General features: G+C 49.1%; 2 protein-coding genes across 3 annotated transcripts in view; both read left to right on the forward strand.

Moving 5' to 3' along the window:
- Nucleotides 1-442: 442 nt before the first annotated feature.
- On the forward strand, nucleotides 443-13,087 carry LOC103674373 (signal-regulatory protein beta-2). Its single transcript, XM_008703277.2, is given in 6 exon segments — nucleotides 443-1,547; nucleotides 7,432-7,797; nucleotides 8,896-9,237; nucleotides 9,774-9,839; nucleotides 10,868-10,999; nucleotides 11,002-13,087. Coding segments are annotated over 6 exon segments (1,035 nt in total). The 5' UTR covers nucleotides 443-1,474; the 3' UTR covers nucleotides 11,058-13,087.
- A 4,348-nt stretch (nucleotides 13,088-17,435) lies between these two features.
- The window catches only part of NSFL1C (NSFL1 cofactor), a 23,669-nt gene continuing 20,550 nt past the window's right edge, over nucleotides 17,436-20,554 (forward strand). Inside the window, exons 1-2 of one of the 2 annotated variants that reach the window (XM_040638092.1) lie at nucleotides 17,436-17,602; nucleotides 19,989-20,086. In XM_040638092.1, the coding sequence (XP_040494026.1) occupies nucleotides 17,498-17,602; nucleotides 19,989-20,086 (203 nt within the window). In that variant the 5' untranslated portion in view covers nucleotides 17,436-17,497. The remainder of the gene's footprint in view (nucleotides 17,603-19,988; nucleotides 20,087-20,554) is intronic. The other variant, XM_040638093.1, reaches the window with a different exon arrangement.

The raw sequence follows: 20,554 nt of genomic DNA on the forward strand, positions 1-20,554 counted from the left end.
CAAGAAGAAAAGAAAGACCTGAGAAAGGAATCCAGGCAAATGTGCAGGCAATTAAGATGGTCCCCTGGGAGGATGACAGGGAGGGGCTGGGTGTCCAGCAGAATTTTCTAGGCCTGTGGTCAGTTCAAAGAGGCTCCAATATACAGGTTTCCGAAACAGGAGAACAAGTAGAAGGAGCAATGGGATTTAGAAGACAGGACCAGCCACACCTCAGCAGGCCGAGTACAAAGTGCTCAGGGACCAGGCCAGACCAACCTCCCCATGGCAGACACCAGGCCCTGAGACAGGACTCAGACCCAAGGCCCACCATCCTGCCCGGAAAGAAACCCCAGCCTCCTCTCCACCCAGGACCACCTGAAGTAGGAAGGAGGGAGGGAAGCATTGAAAGCTTGAACATTTTTGGTTTTTGTTTTGGGTTTTTTTTTTTTTTTTTAAGAAAACTGAGTTAAACTAATAGAGAATGATGGCACCCCATATAAATGCTCATTCCACCTCATACGTACAACCATATTTTCATTCCTGTTTTATAGATCAGGAAACTGAGGCACAAAGTGCCCAAATGATAGTCATGATTGGATAAAGCCAAGATTTGAGCCCAGGTGGTGCCGCTAAAGAGACTGACAGAGCCGGGAAGAGCCTAGGATTGCTTTAATTGGCCAACGTAAGTAAGCTTTTCCTTTCTGACAGCCAGGATGATAGAGGCTCCCGAGGAAGTTACGGAACATTAAGATGCCACAAACACGAATTTTTATATGACCTGGTGTGTTACATTTGGACCCCAGGATATGGAGTTTTCGAGAGTTGCCCACTCTTATTCATTTAGGAAGGGGGTCTGTGCCTTCCCCACACTGCCAAAAGGAGGCCTCATGGGGCTTACTTTAAAATAAATCCTTCTTCTTAAGCAAATGCCACCTCCTCTATTTCCTGCCTTTCATGAATAATGATGGCTGGTGTGTTCAGCATTTCCATTGCACTGAGCCCTCACCCACATATTTTATAATCCCCGTAACACTTTTCTGAGGAGGGGATTACTACAATCCCCATTTTGCAGATGAAGAAACAAAGGCTCAGAAGTGGCAAGTGAGTTTGAAAGGTCACACAGCCCGGAAAAGGCAGACCCCAGTACTTGACCCCAAGACTGGCCGACTCGGACGCACACTAGTACGGGCATGCTCATTTTCCTTCCAGGGTGCCCAGCACAGAGCCTCTGACAAGAGGTCATTAGGGTTTTGACAGAGCAATTACAGGAACCACTCACTGTCCAAACACGCAACCCGGAAACCCCTCCAAACAGCTCCTTCCTCTTGCACCAGCAGCCTAATCATGCCATAGTAAAAACACTTCCCCCAGCAGCCTTGGTTACCAGAAGCAGAAACAGCCTTGCCCACGGGCCCCATTTCAATCTCCAGCACCCACCAGATTGAAGAACGGCGGCCAGTCTTGGGAACCGCAGGAGGCACGTGTGCCCCTTGCAATGATGGCCCCTACACACCTGGCCCACTCACCTCCGTGCTCCTGGCCGCTGGTGCTGTTCCTGGTCCTCTTTGGTGAGTGGAATCTGGGACAGAACAGGACCTGGCTGGTCCCAGAGAGGGGCACCAGGTGCTCTGGCAGGCCGGTGGGGGGGCGGGGCTTGACCCCGCCAAGAAGGAATGGGAGTGGGTAGCTGAGAGATCCCAGCAGAGTGCAGATCCAGGGCCCCAGGAAGCAGAACTTCCTGGGAGTCAGCCCAGTGAGGTGAAGCTCCCAGGCTCTGGGCGCTCGCTGGCTGGGCTCTGGCTCAGACACCCATGCGCCCATGTCATACGCCACTTTGCTATCCTCTTCTGCAAACAGGGCTGCTAATGGGGTGCTGTGAGTAGTAAGTATAGAAATGATGAGGCTCAGCCCGGGATCAGTGACATAGTTTGCAAAATGTAAATGTAAGTTCAAATGTAAACACAGGTTCAAAAAGTGTTGAGAACTTTCTAATAGCAACAGCAGAGCATCAGCACGAGTGTGGGGCCCTTCCAAACACGGGGCCCTGTGTGACCACACAAACTGAACACCCATGAGCCAGCACGGGCTCAGCCTCAGAAATCTGGGCTCAGACCTCACCGCTGATTGCTTTAAGTTACATCTCTCCGAGCCTCAGTTTCCCCCTCCATGAAATGGGGCTAATCATGGGACCCACCCCACGACTTCGTTTGGAGGATCCAACTCGATAATACCTCTAAGTTAGTACCTGGCACAATGTTAAGATTTAGTAACTGTTGGCTGTTATTATCATACGCTCATGTCCTCTAAGTCAGGATCAGGCTGATTTAGCTCCTGAGTCCTCGGGCTCCTGGGTCCAGCCCAGCCTCCGAGCCCAGAACCCTCTGATCCAGCAGGCAAGATGCTTTCTCTCAGTAGGCTCACTCCATCTCCTGTCCATCTGGGCCCCTGTCCCAGTCCCTGCTAAGACCCAGATCCTATTCATCTCACCTTGGGTCCTCCAAGACGGTCACCCCTGGAGAGGCCCTGGTGGGCTCAGATCTGGGGCCAGACCTGGCTGCTCCCTCACCCTCCAGCTGTAATTTGGGGCACCACTTCGCTTCTCTGAGCTGGTTTTCCCCACTGTAAAATGTGAATTGTAATTCCTAGATACTCATTCCACAAATACCTCTGAGAATCCACTACATGTTAGGAACTAGGCTAGAAAGTCAGATGTCTAAACTACCCAGGATCAAATATTTTTGAAAAATACGGGTTTTATACCAGGCTTCCAAAAGGGAACCCTTCACCACCGACTGTGAAAGGCTGGTTGAAAATAGGTAGGAAGGAATCCCAGAGCTGTGGATAGTGAGCTGCTCCAGCCCTGCAGACACGTACCCAGGACATCTCCCAAAGTCCATGCAATGACATGGAAGGAGAACCAAGAAGGCGACAGCAGGAAGAGGTGAAGGGCATGGGCCTTCTTTCATTGAGGTACAATGAACATATAACGAATAACACATATTTAACATGTTTACTTTGATAAGTTTTTTGGGCGTTGGATATTACTTCCCTCCCGTGAACTCATCACCAAAATCAATGTATCGAACATAACTAACACCAACAAAAGTGTCCTTGTGATTCATCCTTGCCACTTCTCCTCTTCCCCAGGCAACCGCTCCTCTGTTTTCTGTCATTATAGATTGGTTTGCCTTTCCTGAAACTTTTTACAAGATCATGCAGTATGTACTCCTTTTTGTCCAACTTTTTCTCCTCAGCGTAATTATTTCAAGCTTCGTTCATGTTGTTGCACATATCAAGAGTTCATGCGCGTCTTTTTACTTCTACCCTCTGTATGGATAAGCCGCAGCTTTGTTTTTCCATTCACTGGTTGACAAACCTTTGGCTGGTGTGCAGTCCAGGACTGTCACAAATAAAGCATTTATAGACATTCACGTACAAGTCTTTGTATGGACTTATGCTTTCGTTTCTCTTGGGAAAATACCTAAGAAGAAAATGAGTGGATCATATGATAGATGTGTATTTAACTTTTAAGACACTTCTAAACTGTTTTCCAAGGAGGTTGGACCTTTTTGCATTCTCATCTGCCAAGTATGAAGATGATATTTCCTCTACATGCTCGCCAACACTTGGCATGCCAATCTTTTTCATTTTAGTCACTGTTACAGGTGTCTAGAAATAGCTCATTGTGGTTTTATCTGTCAAGTCTGTACTGGTGTCACCTCTCTCATTCCTGAGTAGTAATCTGAGTCTGTCTCTCTCTCCCTCTCTCTCTTTTTCTTCAGTATGGCTATAGGTTTATCAATGATCAAAGATCAATAATGATCTTCTTAAAGATTTCATTCTTCTTGACTTTATTGTTTTCTGGTTTTTACTTTGTTGATTTTCACTCAGATATTTGTGGTTTCCTTTCTTCTACTTACTTTGAGTTTAATTTGCTCTTCTTTGCTTGTTCTTCCTTTTTTTATTTTTTATTTATTTATTTTTTTTAAGAGACAAAGAGAGCACGAGCAGTGGTGGAGGGATGGAGCAAGAGGGACAGAGAGAATCCCAAGCAGGCCCCACAATGAGAGCAGAGTCTGACACAGGGCTCGACCCCGGGACCCTGAGATCACAACCCAGGCCCAAATCAAGAGTTGGACGCCCAACCAAATGAGCCAACCAGTTGCCCCTTCCTATTTCTTAAGGTAGTAACTAAGGTCATCCATTTAAGTCCTCTCTTCTTTCCTAACATAGTCATTTAATGCTATAAATTTTCCTACGTGTCCCACAAATTTTAATGTTGTGTTTTTGTTTTTATTTGGATCAAAATACTTCCTAATTTCCCTTTCATTTTTGCCTTTAATTCATGTGTTTTTCGAAAGCATGTTATTCAGCTGGTAAGTATCTCAGGGTTTCCTAGGCATCTGTCTGTTATTGATTCTAATTTAATACCACGGGGGTCAAAGATTATGCTTGAATTCTTCTTAACTTATTGAGACTATTTTTATGACTCAGAATATGCTCTATCTTGGCAAATGTTCTTTGTGCACTGGAAAAGAACTGTGTATCCTGCTATTTGGGGGGTCATAGAATTCTATAAATGTCAATTAGGCTAAGTTAGTTGATAGTGCTTTTCAAGTCTTCTGTATTCTTTCTGACTTTCTGCCTACACATTTTATCAACTATGAAAAAAAGGATATTGAAATCGCAAAGCCTAACTGTAGATTTGTCTGTTTCCCCCTGCCATTCTACTGGGTTTTGCTTCATATACTTTGAAGACCTGTTATCTGGTGCACAAATGTTTGGGATTTGTATGTCTTCTTGATTAATTTGCTCCTTTATCACTATGAAGTAACATTCTTTCTTCCTAGAGATCTTCTTTGTTCTGAAATCTGCTTTACTTGATATTAATATAGCCACTCTGGCTTTCTTTGGATTTGTGTTCGTAACCCTCTTCTTCCTTTTAACATAGGTGCACCTTTAATATTTAAAGTGCTTTCTTGGGGCGCCTGGGTGGCACAGCGGTTAAGCGCCTGCCTTCGGCTCAGGGCGTGATCCTGGCGTTATGGGATCGAGCCCCACATCAGGCTCTTCCGCTGGGAGCCTGCTTCTTCCTCTCCCACTCCCCCTGCTTGTGTTCCCTCTCTCGCTGGCTGTCTCTGTCTCTGTCGAATGAATAAATAAAATCTTTAAATAAATAAATAAATAAATAAATAAATAAATAAATAAATAAATAAAGTGCTTTCTTGTAGGCAACAGGTAGTCAGGTCTTACTTTTTTATCCAATCCAACAATGTCTGATTTTTACATGGGGTTAGACCATTTACATTCAAAGTGACTTTTTATAGGATTAGGTTAAGTTCTTATTACCTTCCTATTTGTCCTACTTGTTCTTTGTTCCTTTTTTTCTCTTTTTCTGTCTTCTTTTGGTTATCGAATATTTTTATAATGTTATTTTGTCTCCTTCATTGGCTTATTTGCTATAACTCTTCATTTTGTTGTTTAGTGGTTGCTTTAAGGTTTATAGTATACATCTGTAATTTATCACCATCTACCTTTAAATGACACCATACCCTTTAGCATACAATATAGGAAACTTTCAAAGGTATCCTGTCTTTCCCCCACTCCCAATCTTTATTCTGTTGTTGTCAGAACTTTCCTTAAACATGTGTGAAAGCCTCACAATAGAATGGTATTTGCTGTTATCATTTCAGGGCTTTGCTGTTCAGATTTGCTAGATGGGACCAGAGCACTTCTCTCTGAGTGCTCTTGCCTGTGTGTTCTACCCATTGCTCTGTCAATCATGAGGTTTCCCAGTTTGGTCGGTGGGAACAGCCACTATTCTCAGCTCTGTGCTGAGTGGAGGGCATCTTTCAAGGCATGTGTGCGAGGTGCAAGGAAACTACCTGAGGCCAGGGAACAAAGCACCAGAAAGGATTAGAGAGAACAGCTCTAACTGGCTCACATCATGGTGTTTGAGGGTGGACGCTGCTAAAGTTCTCGGAACTAAGGACACCAAGGACAAAAGCAATCCCTAGGACTGAACATGAGGTATCCCTCAGTCCCAACTGTGAGGTGATTCTTAGAGAGGCTACTAGCACATGCCTAGCCAAGGACAGGAGGAAAAGGAATTTAAAATTCCATGTCCCCTCCCCAGATCCTCTGAGAAGGGAACGTCTATCTCACCTCCCTACTCCCCCACCTCCCTTGCAACTGAGATACACCATGATATCCTGCAAACTTACGTCTTGGAGTGAGATGGAGTCATCCACCAGGCCTGATGGTCCCATACACCAGGGGAAAGTCGGGGCACAAAGCTGATGACTTATGTTGAGCAGAACCTTAAGTCTACCTAATCTGAGTCCAAATCCTGGTCATGATGCCAACTGAATATATGGTCCCCCTCACGTTTCTTCCTCTTTCAGTTTTCTCATCTGAAAAATGGATGTAACAACAATACCTACCTCAGGGAGTTCTTGAGGGGAGCACCTGAGATGATGTTCATAACCCAGGTGTGAAAGAACTTGCATGGGAGGCCTCAACCCTCTTTCTCGATGCCCATTTTGAGGCTAACCTCAGCAGTTCAATCCCCAAAATAGACCCGCTTCCCAACACACCAATGAGCATTGCAGTTTGGCGAAGAATTCACACTAGACACCTAAAAATAATATAATATTATATGTCAACTTTACTTCAAATTTAAAAATGTTTTTAAAGTTATACAACTGTATATGGTACATAAAATTTCTGGTATTTACTGTATGTAAATAATGCCTCAATAACATAGTTTTTTTTTTAAAAAAGAATTCACGGGGGGCACTTGGCTGACTCAGTTGGTACAGCATGTGACTCTTGATCTCAGGGTTGTGAGTTCAAGCCCCATGTTGGGCATAGAGATCACTTTTAAAAAATTTTTTTTAATTTTATAAACAATTCACAGGAAGCAGGGAGGATGTTTACCCTAAACACCATAGCACACACACTTTGGGTGATACATTTGAGGGCTGAGAGCAGGGGCTCCAGAAACAGATTGTCACATTCTTATTGGATGAGGTCTTAGTTTGGGTGGCCACAACAAAGTGCCAAAGACTGGTGGTTTAAACAACAGAAATGTATTTTCTCCTACTTCTGGAGGCTAGAAGTCTAGGTGAAGGTATCAGCGGGGTTGGTTTCTTCTGAGGCCTCTCTCCTTGGCTTGCAGATGGTCGTCTTCTCCCTGTGCCTCCACGTGGGCCTCTTAAATGCCCTCTATTATTTGTAAGTTCTCCATCCAATAGTTCTGTTCTGCCTCTCCAGCCAACTTCCCCATCTTTTGCACTTCCCTCCCCCAACAACGTCCCTCCAATGTCCTGAGCCGGCTGTTTGAACAAGCCAATTGTTCTTGGCCGGCTAATGACTAGATTGGGTCAAGCTCGCCTCTGAGGGCTCCAGGTCCTTCCTGCTCAGCACAAAGCCTTTCCTCCTCTGTCGTAGGAGCCTCTGAGCCAAGCAATGGGACTGAGTGGCAGGTGCTACAGCCCGAGGGCCCCATGCGGGTGGCAGAAGGTAACACGCTCCTACTGCAATGTACGGTGGACGGCTCCTGCACGGATGACATGATGAAATGGGTCAAGGTGAGCCACCAGCACCAGCAGGAGATTTATAACTTCAAACACGGCTACTTTCCTGGGGTGACGCCAATGATCCAGGGGACACGGGAGCCGCTTAATTGTGACTATTCCATCTATATCCACAATGTCACCAGCAAGCATGCTGGAACCTACCACTGTGTGGGATTTAGTGACTTGAGTGAGAAATCAGAAAAGACACTGGAGAAGGGCACCTCCGTGCTTGTGAAGGGTGAGTATCAGGCCCTGTGGGGCTTAGCGCTTGTCTCCGATCTGTGTCCCTGCGGCAGCCGCCTTTACCCACAGCTGTGCTGGGCACATAAATCCCAATGGCACACAAAATAAGTATGTCTCACTCACACATGCACAGGCAGCTGGAGTGGTTCTGCCCCACGTGCCTCGTCCCAGGGCCATATCTTATTGCAGCTACCCAGAGTACATCTGTGTCGTGGAGATGGCAGAAGCGAAGAGGACAAGTCCCAATGCCCCCTAGCACATTTCTAGCTTCTAGTCACATAATGCCCGCTAACACCCCGATTGGCTAAAGCAAGTCATGTGGCTAAGCTCAAAGTCGAGACACTGTGATGTGTACCCTCCCCCCACAAGGCCATGGCAAGAGTAGGGGTGTACCATACTACGAGGAGAGTCAAGAAGGAGGGCTGATAATTTCATCTACCGCACTCCCCACGTCATCAGTCATGCTATCTGTAAGTCCGGGGGCAGTACTCAAATCCTGGGTCTACCATTCAATAAGAGCGTGTTCTTAAATCGGTCCCTTCAGTTCTATATGGTTCAAGTGCTTACCTTGTAGAGTAAGTGACATAATTCCTACTTTGTGGGTCGGGTGATGAAATAGAAGAATGGATGTTTGTGGAACCCCCCTGTAGACTGCTGACAGGCAAAATATCTGCAGCAGGTGGCTGGGGGCAGGGGGAAGGGTTCATTTTCACTTGACACAAGCATGTCTGAAAGGCTTCTTGGGCTCCTTCCAAGCTGTGACAGGGGCCTTCTCTTGGTCCTACAGTCCTCTGGGTTTCCAACCGCAGAGGGATTTTCTGGGTCATCTCCACCACCAGACTGAGAACTTCCTCCCAGCAGGACATCTGTGTGTCTTGCTGAGCTCCGTTTTTCCCATCCTAACATCAACACATAGTAGGTCCTGAGAACTTCTCTACTGAGTGAATCAACTTGAGAGTAATGGGGGGATGCAGAGGGAGTTGCTGAGTAGAGAAACCAGGGAAGAGGGGAGGGAGGGAAGATATGAGGGAGGTCATGAGCGAACAGTGGAGGAAGAAACGGAATCCAACAAGGCCCCTCTCTTTGGCTTCAGGAGCCGGGGACCCAGAGCCAGACCTCTGGATCATCCAGCCCCAGGAGCTGGTATTGGCAACCACCGGAGACACTGTATTTCTGAACTGCACAGTGCTTGGAGATGGTCCCCCAGGACCCATCAGGTGGTTTCGGGGGGCTGGTCCAAGCCGGGAAGCCATTTACAACTTTGAAGGCATCTCCCAACCCAACGTGACAGCTGTCCAGGCCTCCAGCAGGGATTTTAGCATTCTTCTGCAAGACGCCTCTGCCGAGCGCACAGGCACCTACTACTGTGTCAAGTTTCAGAGGAAATTCAACAGACAGTACCTGTCCGGACCAGGCACCAGGCTGAGAGTAAGAGGTGAGACAGGTGGTCTAGGAGGCCTTGGGGGTGAGGGGGAGGCAGTCCACAAGGAACTTTCCATCCTGTCCCAGATAAGCCAGCTGTCCTCAGCCTCCAGCCTTTCCACAAGCCATTTCCTATGCCTGGAATTCTTTCTCCTTCCCTCTGGAGAACTCCTACTCATTCTTCAAGGCCCAGCACAAATAGTCCCTCCTCTGTGAAACCTTCTGTTTCTCCCAGGCAGAGTTAATTTCTCCCCATTTTGGGCTCCACAAAACTTTGTAAAGGCCAACAGTGATTTAACAGCATCTGTTGAGTGTCTGTTTACTACTTTACACTGTACCAGGTGCTTCGGTTACTGCAATGAATCAGACATTGTCCCTACCCCAAAGATGTCCCACAGGTCTACCTAGTCCCTCACAGTTGCAGGGTTTGACTTCTAGCCCCCAACCCAGGCAGACTCATCTCGATGACCCCAGGTCCTAGCACAGGGGCTCGGGAAGTGGCAGGACAGAAAGAAAAGGGGAATGTGAGACTGTCTCTCTTCCTTGCAGCAAACCCCACTTCTCCCCAAGAGACAGAATTCACCAGTGAACATGTAGACAGGATACTTCCATCAGGTGAGTGTACCTACCTCCTGTGAAGGTAACCAGTCCCCACAGACAAGGGCGGCCACACATGTCTTGGCCATGGGAAGGGAGCAAGTCCTGACTTCTAGGGCCATCACCTGCCACCAAGAAAGTCCCCAGGACTTCATCTCAACTGCAGAACCAGGAAGCCAGAGAACCACGTTGAAGCTCAATCAAAGAAAGGACTCTCTAACAGCCAGTGCTGACAGTTCAGTGGGCAGTCTTGCTTGAGAGAGAGTGAGCTCCCTGTGAGCCAGTGCAAGGATACAATGTGAAACTATCTGTCACAGTGCTGGAGAACATGGCTTTGTCACCAGGCGTCCTGGATTGAGCCGCTTTCTAACTGTGTGATTGTGGGCAGGTTGCTTCGCTCCTTAAATGGCTATTGTCCTGCTCTGTGAACAGTGGGGAGAAGGGATAAGAATCGGAAAGCCTATGTCACGAGGTCGTATATAGATCTGATGAGATTTACACATGCCAAGTGCCCAGAAGCGTGCATGTCACATCACCTCTTAACACTCAGGGGCGCTTGGGACTGGGGTGGGGTTGGGGGTGAGACTTGGGGTAGCAGCCCCAGATACTCCCTGTTGCTCAGCCCTGTTCCTGCCATTCTTGGGAGCCACCTGGTCCCATCACTTCTCTGACATATATGTCCCTGAGCAAATCATATCCCACCTTGCAAGTTAAGTTTAAGGACTATATTAGGCAATTAGGAAGTGCTTAGCTCCAGGTCTGGGGCAGAGGAGCTGAGCAGCCAATAAATGAACACAGTTTTCTATTACTGTCAGAGGTCAGGAATGCTGCCAAGATGAGTACACGTACAGGTAGGATATTGGGCAAAGCCTCTTCAGGCCCAGGACAGAGGGAGGGGAGGTCTGAGATCTCCTTTCTCAATGTAGAAAGAATGTGGCCCCAGAGGTTTACAGCAGCTGGGCCAGACTTCCCTGTGGGGGCACTGAGGTCTGGACTGTTGGGGGATCACCCAGGGTCCATCCTGAGCTCTCCCCTGTGTCCTCCAGACCTCCTGTCTGTGTTCACACTTGTGGTCCTGGGGCTGAAGACAACGACCTTGGCTGCACTCCTGCTGGCCCTGGCTGCCTGCCAGAGGAGGTTTCGGCAAGAAGACGTCAAGACCCCAGGCCCAGCAGGACTGGGCCCACTTTAGCATGGGGCAAGGGTGAGGGGTCAGCCCCAGAGTGGGTCCTCTAAGTCAGAGAGAGGCCAGCGCTCCCCAACCATTTCTCTGACTCCGATCTCAACCTCCAGATGTTCCCCAGGCTTCGTGGATCCCCATACCTGGTTTCCACTCACCTGGTTAAGTTCCCCACTGGGCAGTGACCGGGCTCCCTTCTGGTGTGCCGTGTGTGCCTCCCTTCACAGCCCGTGCAGGCCCCCCTGGTCCTTGACGGCTTTGCCCGGCTGTCTTCTCAGGGCCCTGGTTCCTGTTACAGCCCCATCTGGAGTGGCTGCTCCCTTCCTCCCCTCTCCACATTTTCTCATCCTTCAAGATCCAACTCAGAGTCCTTTCTGGAAGGTTTTCCTAAGCATCTCTGAGCTTGCAGAGCCAGACTGCCCAGGCCCCTCCCTTTACATCCTTCTCTCCCCGTTTCCTGCCTTCTTTCCTTCCCCACTATGGCTGGCTCGGATGGCTGTAATAGTTAAACGCAGGTTTGGCAACTTCAACGGAGGTCTTAAATCACAGTGGCTTAAGCCAGAAGAAAACTGATTTGTCTAGTAATAATCAGGCATAAGCAGGCCAGGCAATAGGGAACTCCTTGGTACTAAGACCTGGGATTCCTTGATATTGCTGCTACCAGATCCACATCCCGGGCAGCAATACGAGGGAAGAAGGCAGTGAAGGAGAGTATGACCCTCCCCTTCAAGGGCACAGCTGAGAACTTGCCCACATCACCGCTAATAGCCTGGAATATGGTCACATGGTCACAGCTAGCTGCAAGGAAGCCTGGGAAATGTAGTCTTTATTCTGGCAGCGGTGTGCCCAGCTGTAATTTTTCACTAAAAAAACCAGAGGGCAAATGTCATTAGATAACCAGTAATGTGTACATCCGTGGCATAGAGGCAGCTGCTTCCTTGCTCTGTGTGACACTTGAGTTCAATTCCCAGCTGACACAACACCTCTTTGTACCACCACCTCCACTAGGGAGTATAATCCAGAGCAGTAGTTCTCCAAAAGAGGAGGTTTTTTCCCCAGTGTACATTTGGCAATGTCTAGAGACACTTTTGGTTGTCACAATTTGGGGGTTGTCACAACTTGGGGGTTGTCACAACTGGCTATCACCGTCTAGTGTGTGGAGGTCAGGGATGCCGGTAAACACCCTATAATGCACGGGGCAGCGCCCACAGCAAAGAGTTGTCTGGTCCGAAGCATCAGTAGTGCTGGGGAGGAGAAGCCCGAGGTAGGGGAAAGTGTGACACGCCTGCCTTGCAATCCCGAAGCCCCCACTCCCTTCCGGTGTGCCCTTAGTGACTAATCAGTCGCTTCACCTCTTGGACCCTCATGAATAATAATGCGGACACAGATCATAACGTGGACTTCTCTGCATTGTCGAAGAACGAATTCGGTTCATTTACTGAGGGCTTCGTATGTGCTGTGTGTGCCGTACACTCAGTACCTGCGAGCTCCTGTTTTTGTTTTCCACGTGAACGTTTATTAGCACCTACTCTGTGGGGAAGTGCATTTGCCTGGCTGTTTTTCATTATGACAACAGAAACACAGCTTGCCAAACCTAAGCCAAAGGGGACCTTAGTATAGTCTGAGAATTGCATAAATCACTGAATAGCCAGACATCAGAATAATAGCCCCGTGCCAGAAGATATCCACGTCCTAATCTCTGGAACTTGTGACTACGACCTCACATGGCAAAAAGGACTTGGCAGCTGTAATTAAAGATCTTGAGACGGGAGTTTATCCTGGATTATTCAGGTGGGCCCTGAATGCAATCACGAGTGTTCTGATGAAGGAGACAGAGGGAGATTTGACACCGAGGATAAGGCAGCAACGTGACCACAGAGGCTGAGATGGGAGTGATGTGGCCACAAGTTAAAGCGCGCCGGGAGCATGCAGAAACTGGAGGAAACCACGACAGCTTCTCCCCCAGAGCCTCCCTCCCCCAGAGGGAGCAGGGCCCACTGACACCTTGTCTCCTGCGCAGTGATGCTGATTTCAAACTTCTGGCCTTCAGAATGATGAGACAATAAATTTCTGTTGTTCTAAAGCACTCCGTTTTGTGGTCATTTTTCACAGCAGCCCCAGGAAATGAACAGCAGGGAAGAAAGCATGGAACCGGGTCTCTGCAAGAACTTCTCTGTCCCCCCCCCCCCCCCCCCCCCCCCCTGCAAACCACCTGCAAACCACCGCTCTCCCCAATCGCATCTCCCAACACCACCCCCTAAACTGACTCCGCCCCGACACCGAGCCAGGTACTAATCAGTGTGCAGAGAATTAAAGAGAAAAGTCTGTTCTCTCAGAGCATACCTACTACTGTGGGAAGACAGACAGTGAGCAAGTAAATGTAGATAAGCAACATGTCACATGGTGGTGAGTGCTAAGGAATAATACAGGCGGGGGGGGGGGGGGGGGAGGTGTGCCAGAGCAAGGGAGAGGACATACATTTTATTTAGGGTGGTCAGAAGGGTCCTTACAGGTAAAGTGACATTTGAGCAGAGACCTGAAGGGAGTGAGTAGAGAGACTCGTAGATATCAGGGGGGGGGGAGCATAATAGACATAAGGAACAGCAAGTGCAAAGGCCCTGAGGCAGGAGTGTGCTTGACATAGCACAGGAAGCATAAGCACCAAGCAGGTGCTTGGAACATGTTAGACCCCTGTAACATCTGAGAGGGTGTAGAGGGTAGAGGTAAAAGCAACAGTCTTGGGAATCTACTCAGATTCAAATTCCAGTTCTCCTATTCATGTCTTGGGTGAGTTCTCTCAGAGTGTCTTGGTTTCCTTATCCATAAACTAGTAATGACATTAGCATCTCCCTTCATAGGTCGTTTTGTAGTTGAAATGCATGGGTGCTTGTAAGGCATTAACTGTATCAGGCCCAGTGGATGTGCAGGGGGGAGCAGTCCCCAAAAGAGGTGGAGAGGGTGCCGGCAAATAAAACAAACCATGGGTAACTCAGGGCCCTTGGTGGGCACTCAGGACAACCTGCTGGTGACAGATTGAAAGAGTGAGAAAGGAACTGCAGTCAGAGCTGCTCGGTCCAATCCCTCCCCTGCTTTGAGGCCTGGAGCCCTGCACAGGCAAGATGCCCGACCAAAGACAGAGAAGAGGGGTAAGCCCCAGGCCAGAGCTCCCACCACAGGCTCATCCTGCTTGAGCCTCAGGATCTGGACCTCTGGAGGTTAGTGGCTGTACTCCAGGTCTCCCTAAATCAGAGTGTCTGTTTCTTCCCCCCCTAGTCTTCTGTTTTCTCCTTTCCTGCTCCTCTTCTTTCTCTCCTTCCTTCCCCACTGATGGTTCTTGGCCTCTCCTCTGTCTTCCCCAGAAAACCCCTATCAAACCTGCCCGGGCCTAGCCTCCATGGCACCCCCCAATGAGAGAGATGGGTCTGTTTACATTGCTCTCCTCGGGCCTCCAGGGGCCCCCACTTGCTCCTGCAGAGAAGGCCCAGAGCTAGAGGAAGAGGAGGGAGACACAGAAGTTTCCTGCATCTTGCCACCCTGAGGATGGCAGCCTTGAGGGTTCTGTGCTGCAGTGGGTCAAGAGGGGGTGCCAGGCCTGGTCAAGGATACCCCACTACCACCCATAAGAAACACACACATAGCCCAGAGTGCATCTCTGGTTCACTGGCCTGGGAGTGGGGCAGTGGGGGGGAGGGGGGGCGGGGGGTGCCAGACCTAGTCAAGCATGGTGTTACACGTTTCTAAACCATCTAGATGGTGCTATATAATGGCACTTGACTCCACACATCAGTCCCAACCTTGCTTTTTTGGCTCAACATTCGAGATTTATCCAGGTTGGTTATCTGTAGCTCTAATTCCTGCATCTTCACGGCTATACGGTATTCCAGTGTAGCAATACATTACCTTTGTGGTCCTCTTGATGTAAGAGACCTGAGTTGTTCCAGTCTCACTATCGCCCACAGAAATGATGTCGTTGCGTCTCCTGGTGTGCGTATGCCAGCACTTACGTGGGGTGAACACCCACAAGTAGAGCTGGCAGGGGATCTAGGTTTCGTGTTTCTTCAACTCCACTGGGTTTGCCAAGTTGTATTCCAATGCCTTTGAGCACCACAGAGGAAGGTCCCTCCACCCACACGTCCTTCCAGGGCCTCACACAGCTGCAAACTGGCTTTTAATAACCTGAACTTCGACCCTAACTCATTTGACATATAAACTTATTTTTTTTGCACAGTTTTAAAGATACACCAAATTTCCCAGGAATGCAACTACCATGTCACTCAAGGGAAGACTGAACTTTGTGTTGTTCAAAACTTTATTAAGGTGTTTTTTTTCCTTACCATTTTGGAAAATTATGTCACCCACAGCGACACACTTTCAATATTTTAATCACGCATAAAACAGCCCTGTACAGGGGTGCCTGGGTGGTTCAGTCAATTAAGTGTCTGAATCTTGATCTCAGCTCTGGTCTTGATCTTGGCTCAGCTCTTAATCTCAGGGTTTGTGAGTTCAAGTCCCACGTTGGGCTCCAAGCTGGACATGGAGCCTACTTAAAAACAAACAAACAAACAAAAAAACAGCCCTGTACATAGAAGCAAGTCCCTAACTGGCTTATTTTGTCTGCTATATTTACCCCTGAGAATTGAAACATGGATCATTTTATTCCAAATTATTTCTCCTTTATTTCTCCAGTTAAGGCATGATGCCGATCTTTTCAACATGTGTAGGTCAGTTTTATTATCTCTGAATGCCATTTAAGGTAGTAAAAGGGTGACAGAAATTTTTTTTTTTTTTTATGAAAAAGGGGGTGTGGATCTGAGAAGGCTGTGAATACTGGGCTAGCCCAACTCCCATCCCCCACCTTGCTTAAAAGCAGCCCCTGAGGGGGCTGGCAGAGGCCTGCCTTCACCACCCAGCTGTGAGCCCAGCCCACAACCATGATGAATACTGAGGGCAATGTCTTTGCAGCCACCTCACTTGGGGAATGCACTCTTATGGGTCAGAGGGGTCAGGCCATTTCTCCCCACCACGAAGGCATCTGTTTTATGGCAAAGGAAAAGTTTTATTTATTGAAATTAGATCATCTCCTAGAGTCAGCTCACCACTCATCACGGGTCCAGGTACCTGCCCTGCAACTCTGTCCTCAGATTCTGACCTTGAATTTCTCAAATGGACGCTCAGATGCTTGGTTTCATTCATTCACTCCTTCATTAATTCAGCAAAGGATCATTAAGTGGCTATTTAATACCAGTGACTGCAGGTCCCAGGAGATAAAATGACAGCTAACATTTGCAGAGGGCTTGGTAAGTGTCAAGCACAACTCTGAGCAGTTCACGCTGCATCCTCACACAATCCCCCTGAAGTACTGTAAGGAACTCCATTTACCCATCAAGACGCTGAAGCTAAAGGAAATTGGCTCAAGATCCTACAAGCAGTGATGGCTGGGCTTCAACCCCAGGCCGAGTCCTGAGTGAGTGCCAGTAAGCCATACTGTGCCGGAGACAGCCACAGCCTCTGCTGTCACAGGGATGGTGGCCCTTGGGGAAGGCTGACACTTAACATGGCGTCACAGGGCATGCACAAGGATGTCTGGTGGAGAGCCTAGGGATGTAGAAAGGCCTCCTTGAAGAGAGAATACCTAAACTGAGGGGAGGGAATGTGCAGAAGCTGACAAAAGAAAGAGGAAGAGAAGAGAATCCCAGGCAGGATGGCAAGAGACAAAGAGGGCAAAGAAGTGGGGGGGGGGCTAAAAGACGGGATTGGGTCTCTGAAGAAAGTGGGGGAACACCTTGCCCACCGGCAAAGGAAAAGGGAATCGCCCCGCTGGCAAGGCTTTGATGCAAATGCATGCCTGGCAGCAAGAAGGGAAGGTATCTGGAGCAGAGCAATTTACTGGGAAGCCTAGGAGGTGACATGGAGGGGCTGGCGTATTTCACAGCACTCTTGCAGGCCAGGAGATTCTGTCTGCTACGCGCTGTGAGACCCGGAGACACGTTAGTGTTGGAGCAGAGGAGAGACCTGTTGTTCCAGGTCTATTTTTTCCCCTAGAATATGAACAAGAGGGCAGGGACTTTGTTTTGCTCTTTGCCTGTGCCCGTCCCTGGAAGACACTTCGATCGCATTCAGTAACTATGTGAACAAGGAGGTGAATGAATGAAGAAATGAATGAACGAAATGAAGGAATGACTCAGTGAATAATTGTGGATCTGACTCCTTCAGAGATCCTTCATCACACAGCTGCCGGGAAGACCCGCCCCGCCTCTCCTACTCCGCCCGGCTTCTACTCCAGCCCTTAGGCTGCGGGTCCGCGCCGCGGCCGCCAGAGGGCGCGGAGCAGGGGGCGTTTCCCGCACGGAGGGCTTTGCGTGAGGCACCGCATGGGGCGGGGCCTGCGGGCGGGCGCCGCTCGGCTGGGCCAGGTTGACCGGCGGGCGGAACGCGGCTGCGGGGCTGAGGCTGTGCGACGGCGGCCGGAGCGGTTCGGGCGGCGCACAGAGCGAAGATGGCGGCGGAGCGACAGGACGCGCTGAGGGAGTTCGTGGCGGTGACTGGGGCCGAGGAGGACCGGGCCCGCTTCTTCCTCGAGTCGGCCGGCTGGGACCTGCAGGTAGCGGCGCGGGGCCGGCTGCGTCGGGCCGGCGGGGGGCTGCGGGAGGCGGGTGTCTGGCGCAGCAAGCCCGCGGTGGCCGAAGCGCACAGTCATCCCGCCGGGCTGCGGCCTGACCCAGGCCTCAGGGTCCCGAGGCTGCTTGCCACGCGTCGCCAGCTCGGTTGGGCGTGGGAAAACGCGGGCCGGCCCCGGCCGGGCCCTGCTCTGCCGGGCCTCGGTTTCCCCCTCCGCCTCGCCCGCTCGCGGGGTCAGCGAGACTTCGGGCAGTGCGGCAACCCGCGTGGAGAGCGGAGCCTGGGGGCGTGGCGGCCGCGCCGAGGCTCGGCTGGGTCCAGGCCGGCGGGAATGACCAGGTCCGGGGTGGAGCTGCGCCGGGGCCGAGGTGATCGTTTATTTCCCTTTATACCGCCCCCGCCGCGGGTGGTGGGAGAAGCCCGGCCTGGGAGTCGGCCCACGCCCCCTCCTACTCAGTTCCTGGGTGAAACTACCTCAGGGGTGGTGGCGCAACCTTGGAGCCTATTCGGCTTTCCTAGTCTAGTTAAGTCATCTGTAAAACGGGAGTCTCGTGGAATGTATCGTCTAGTGTACTGGCACGTGTTACGTATTATTTAAGTATTTGTTAATTAAGGCATTAAGATGAGCTACACGAGGGAGGGATTTTTGTAAATTGTTGAATCCCCCTTGCCTAGAACAGCTCCTGGCTCATAATGGGCACTCAGTAATTAATTGTAGAAAGAATGGCGTAAATGGTCTTGGTCAGCCTGCGTCTTAGGTGGATGACGATGATGAGTATTTCTTGATTCCCTACCATGAGTCAGGTGCTGTTCTATCTGCTTTACGTGTCCTAAATTACTTAATCTTTAGCATTTTGCAGCTGAGGTGAAGTAACTTGCTCAAGGCATCACTAGTTACCAAGTGGAAAAGATAGCTTTAGAACTCAGTTCTGATTCCAGAGTCCAGGCTCTGAACCACCAAGTGCCAGGCACTTTACAGGGGATGATTTGTTTAATCCTAGCAACACTGAGGTAAAGAAGACTAGCTCTGCTGTGTAGGTGAGGAGTTGGAAGGTCAGAAGGCAAGTGATATGCTCAGGACCCCCCAGCCAGTAAGTAGTGAGGTTGGGCTTTGAGCTAGGTCTGCTTGACTCCACCATTTAAATTGCTTCCACAGAGTAAAAGAGTTAGGTATAGCATCATGTCTGTACACACACAGTGTGAAGCCCCTGTGCAGGGCAGAAATACTAAATGTGGCTGCGGCCTGGAAAACCTAGAAGCTCATGATGTTACACAGTTGCCAGGTCATCAGTCCCAGTCTTCCTCACACTACCGGTAGGGAAATTGAGGCTCGTGCATGTGACATGACTTGCCTGACAGGGCCGGGACTTGACTGCAGGCCTCCCTCAATACCAGTTCAGTGTGTGTGCTATGACAGCACATTGCCTCCAGCCGACTGGTTATATCCCATGAAGGCACATTCCTAACGGCTGGTGATGTCCCACAAGGGCTCACTGCCTACTATAAGGCTGTTGATCTTGAGGACAGGAACTATATCATTTTCATCTCTGTAGACCTCAGTACTCTTTCTTATTTCTTTGTACGGAGTAAGTGATTAGTAAATACCTAACCGTTAAGTCAGTGAGAGAAACAACCAAACACAAATGGCCAGAAGACTCCCATATACCTTCTGTATGTAGAGAGCTAAGGCATGACTGTGCAGGAATGTTAATGGGTCCTCTCATTCATTGTGCAGGGTTGGTGGGACAGGCGTCTACAGTGCATAGATGAGGAAACCAGGCCTTAGTGAGAAAGTGAACATAGCAGTCTGGACCAATCTCCCTGTTCCTGACTCCTGGCTGTCCCATGAAAGCTGAGAGTAAGGGCCGGAGCAGACTGCCTGGGATGGAACCTGGCTCTACTCCTTACCAACTGCTTAACTTTGGGCAGTTTTCTTAATTTCTCAGTGTTTCTGTATCAACTATAGAATGAGACAATAACACCAATTACATACGATTCTTTGAGGATTAAATGAGTTAACACATGTAGAGTTACGCTCAGAACAACGTGGCACATAAATAAATGCTCAATAAATGTACGCTGCTTTTGCTGGGTCACGTTTCCTGGTAAAATGAGAATGAGGAGTGTCTCCATCCGTCTTCCTTCTTGCCTTCTATTCCCCTTAGTGGGTGGAATTTGTCTCAGGCGATATGAAGAGAGATGCTGGGCTGCTTGCTATCTTTTGATCTCATTTTCTGTGGTCCCCAGATACAGACCACATTGTAAGTGTGGGCCATATCTTTGTGACTTTGCTTTTTTACACTCAAAGGAAATAATGTGTTAGATGAAGGCCTGTTTAAGAATCCCAAGTTACTACGTCTCTGTTTCAGATCGCCCTAGCGAGCTTTTATGAGGATGGAGGGGACGAAGACATTGTGACCATTTCGCAGGCAACCCCCAGTTCAGTGTCCAGAGGCACAGCCCCCAGGTAAGGGCCAACTTCAATTATTGCTGCTTGGGTGTGCTTCCAACAGTGATGAGGAGCAATTTCCTGACTTAATGGGGGATTCAGGCCTGGGGATATGGATCAGTGGGTTGGAGTGAGAAAGTTAGATTAACTGGTAGATACTAGTTCCTCACATGACTTGTTCCTTTCCTGTAGAGAGAGGCACAGCACACTCAGGTGGAGACTCTTAACCTGTGTGGTTTATGGCCCAGTCCTGGGGGAAGCCACAGAACCTACTTTTAAGATGTTTGAGGGTCTTTTATTTATGAATGTGAGGAGTGATTGCTCCATCTCTGGAAGTTTTTAAGTAAAAACCAAAGGACTTTCTTTCTGGAGGCTGTAGATGTAAAATATTAGACTAGATGACTTTAGAAAGGCTTTTTTGATAGTTTAGGGTGCCCATTACCCTGTTAAGAAGTCTTAGAGAAAATAAACCTGTTTAACCCACTC

The sequence above is a fragment of the Ursus maritimus genome, unplaced genomic scaffold (assembly GCF_017311325.1).
Source record: "Ursus maritimus isolate PB19 unplaced genomic scaffold, ASM1731132v1 scaffold_22, whole genome shotgun sequence".
NCBI classification, from domain to species: domain Eukaryota; kingdom Metazoa; phylum Chordata; class Mammalia; order Carnivora; family Ursidae; genus Ursus; species Ursus maritimus.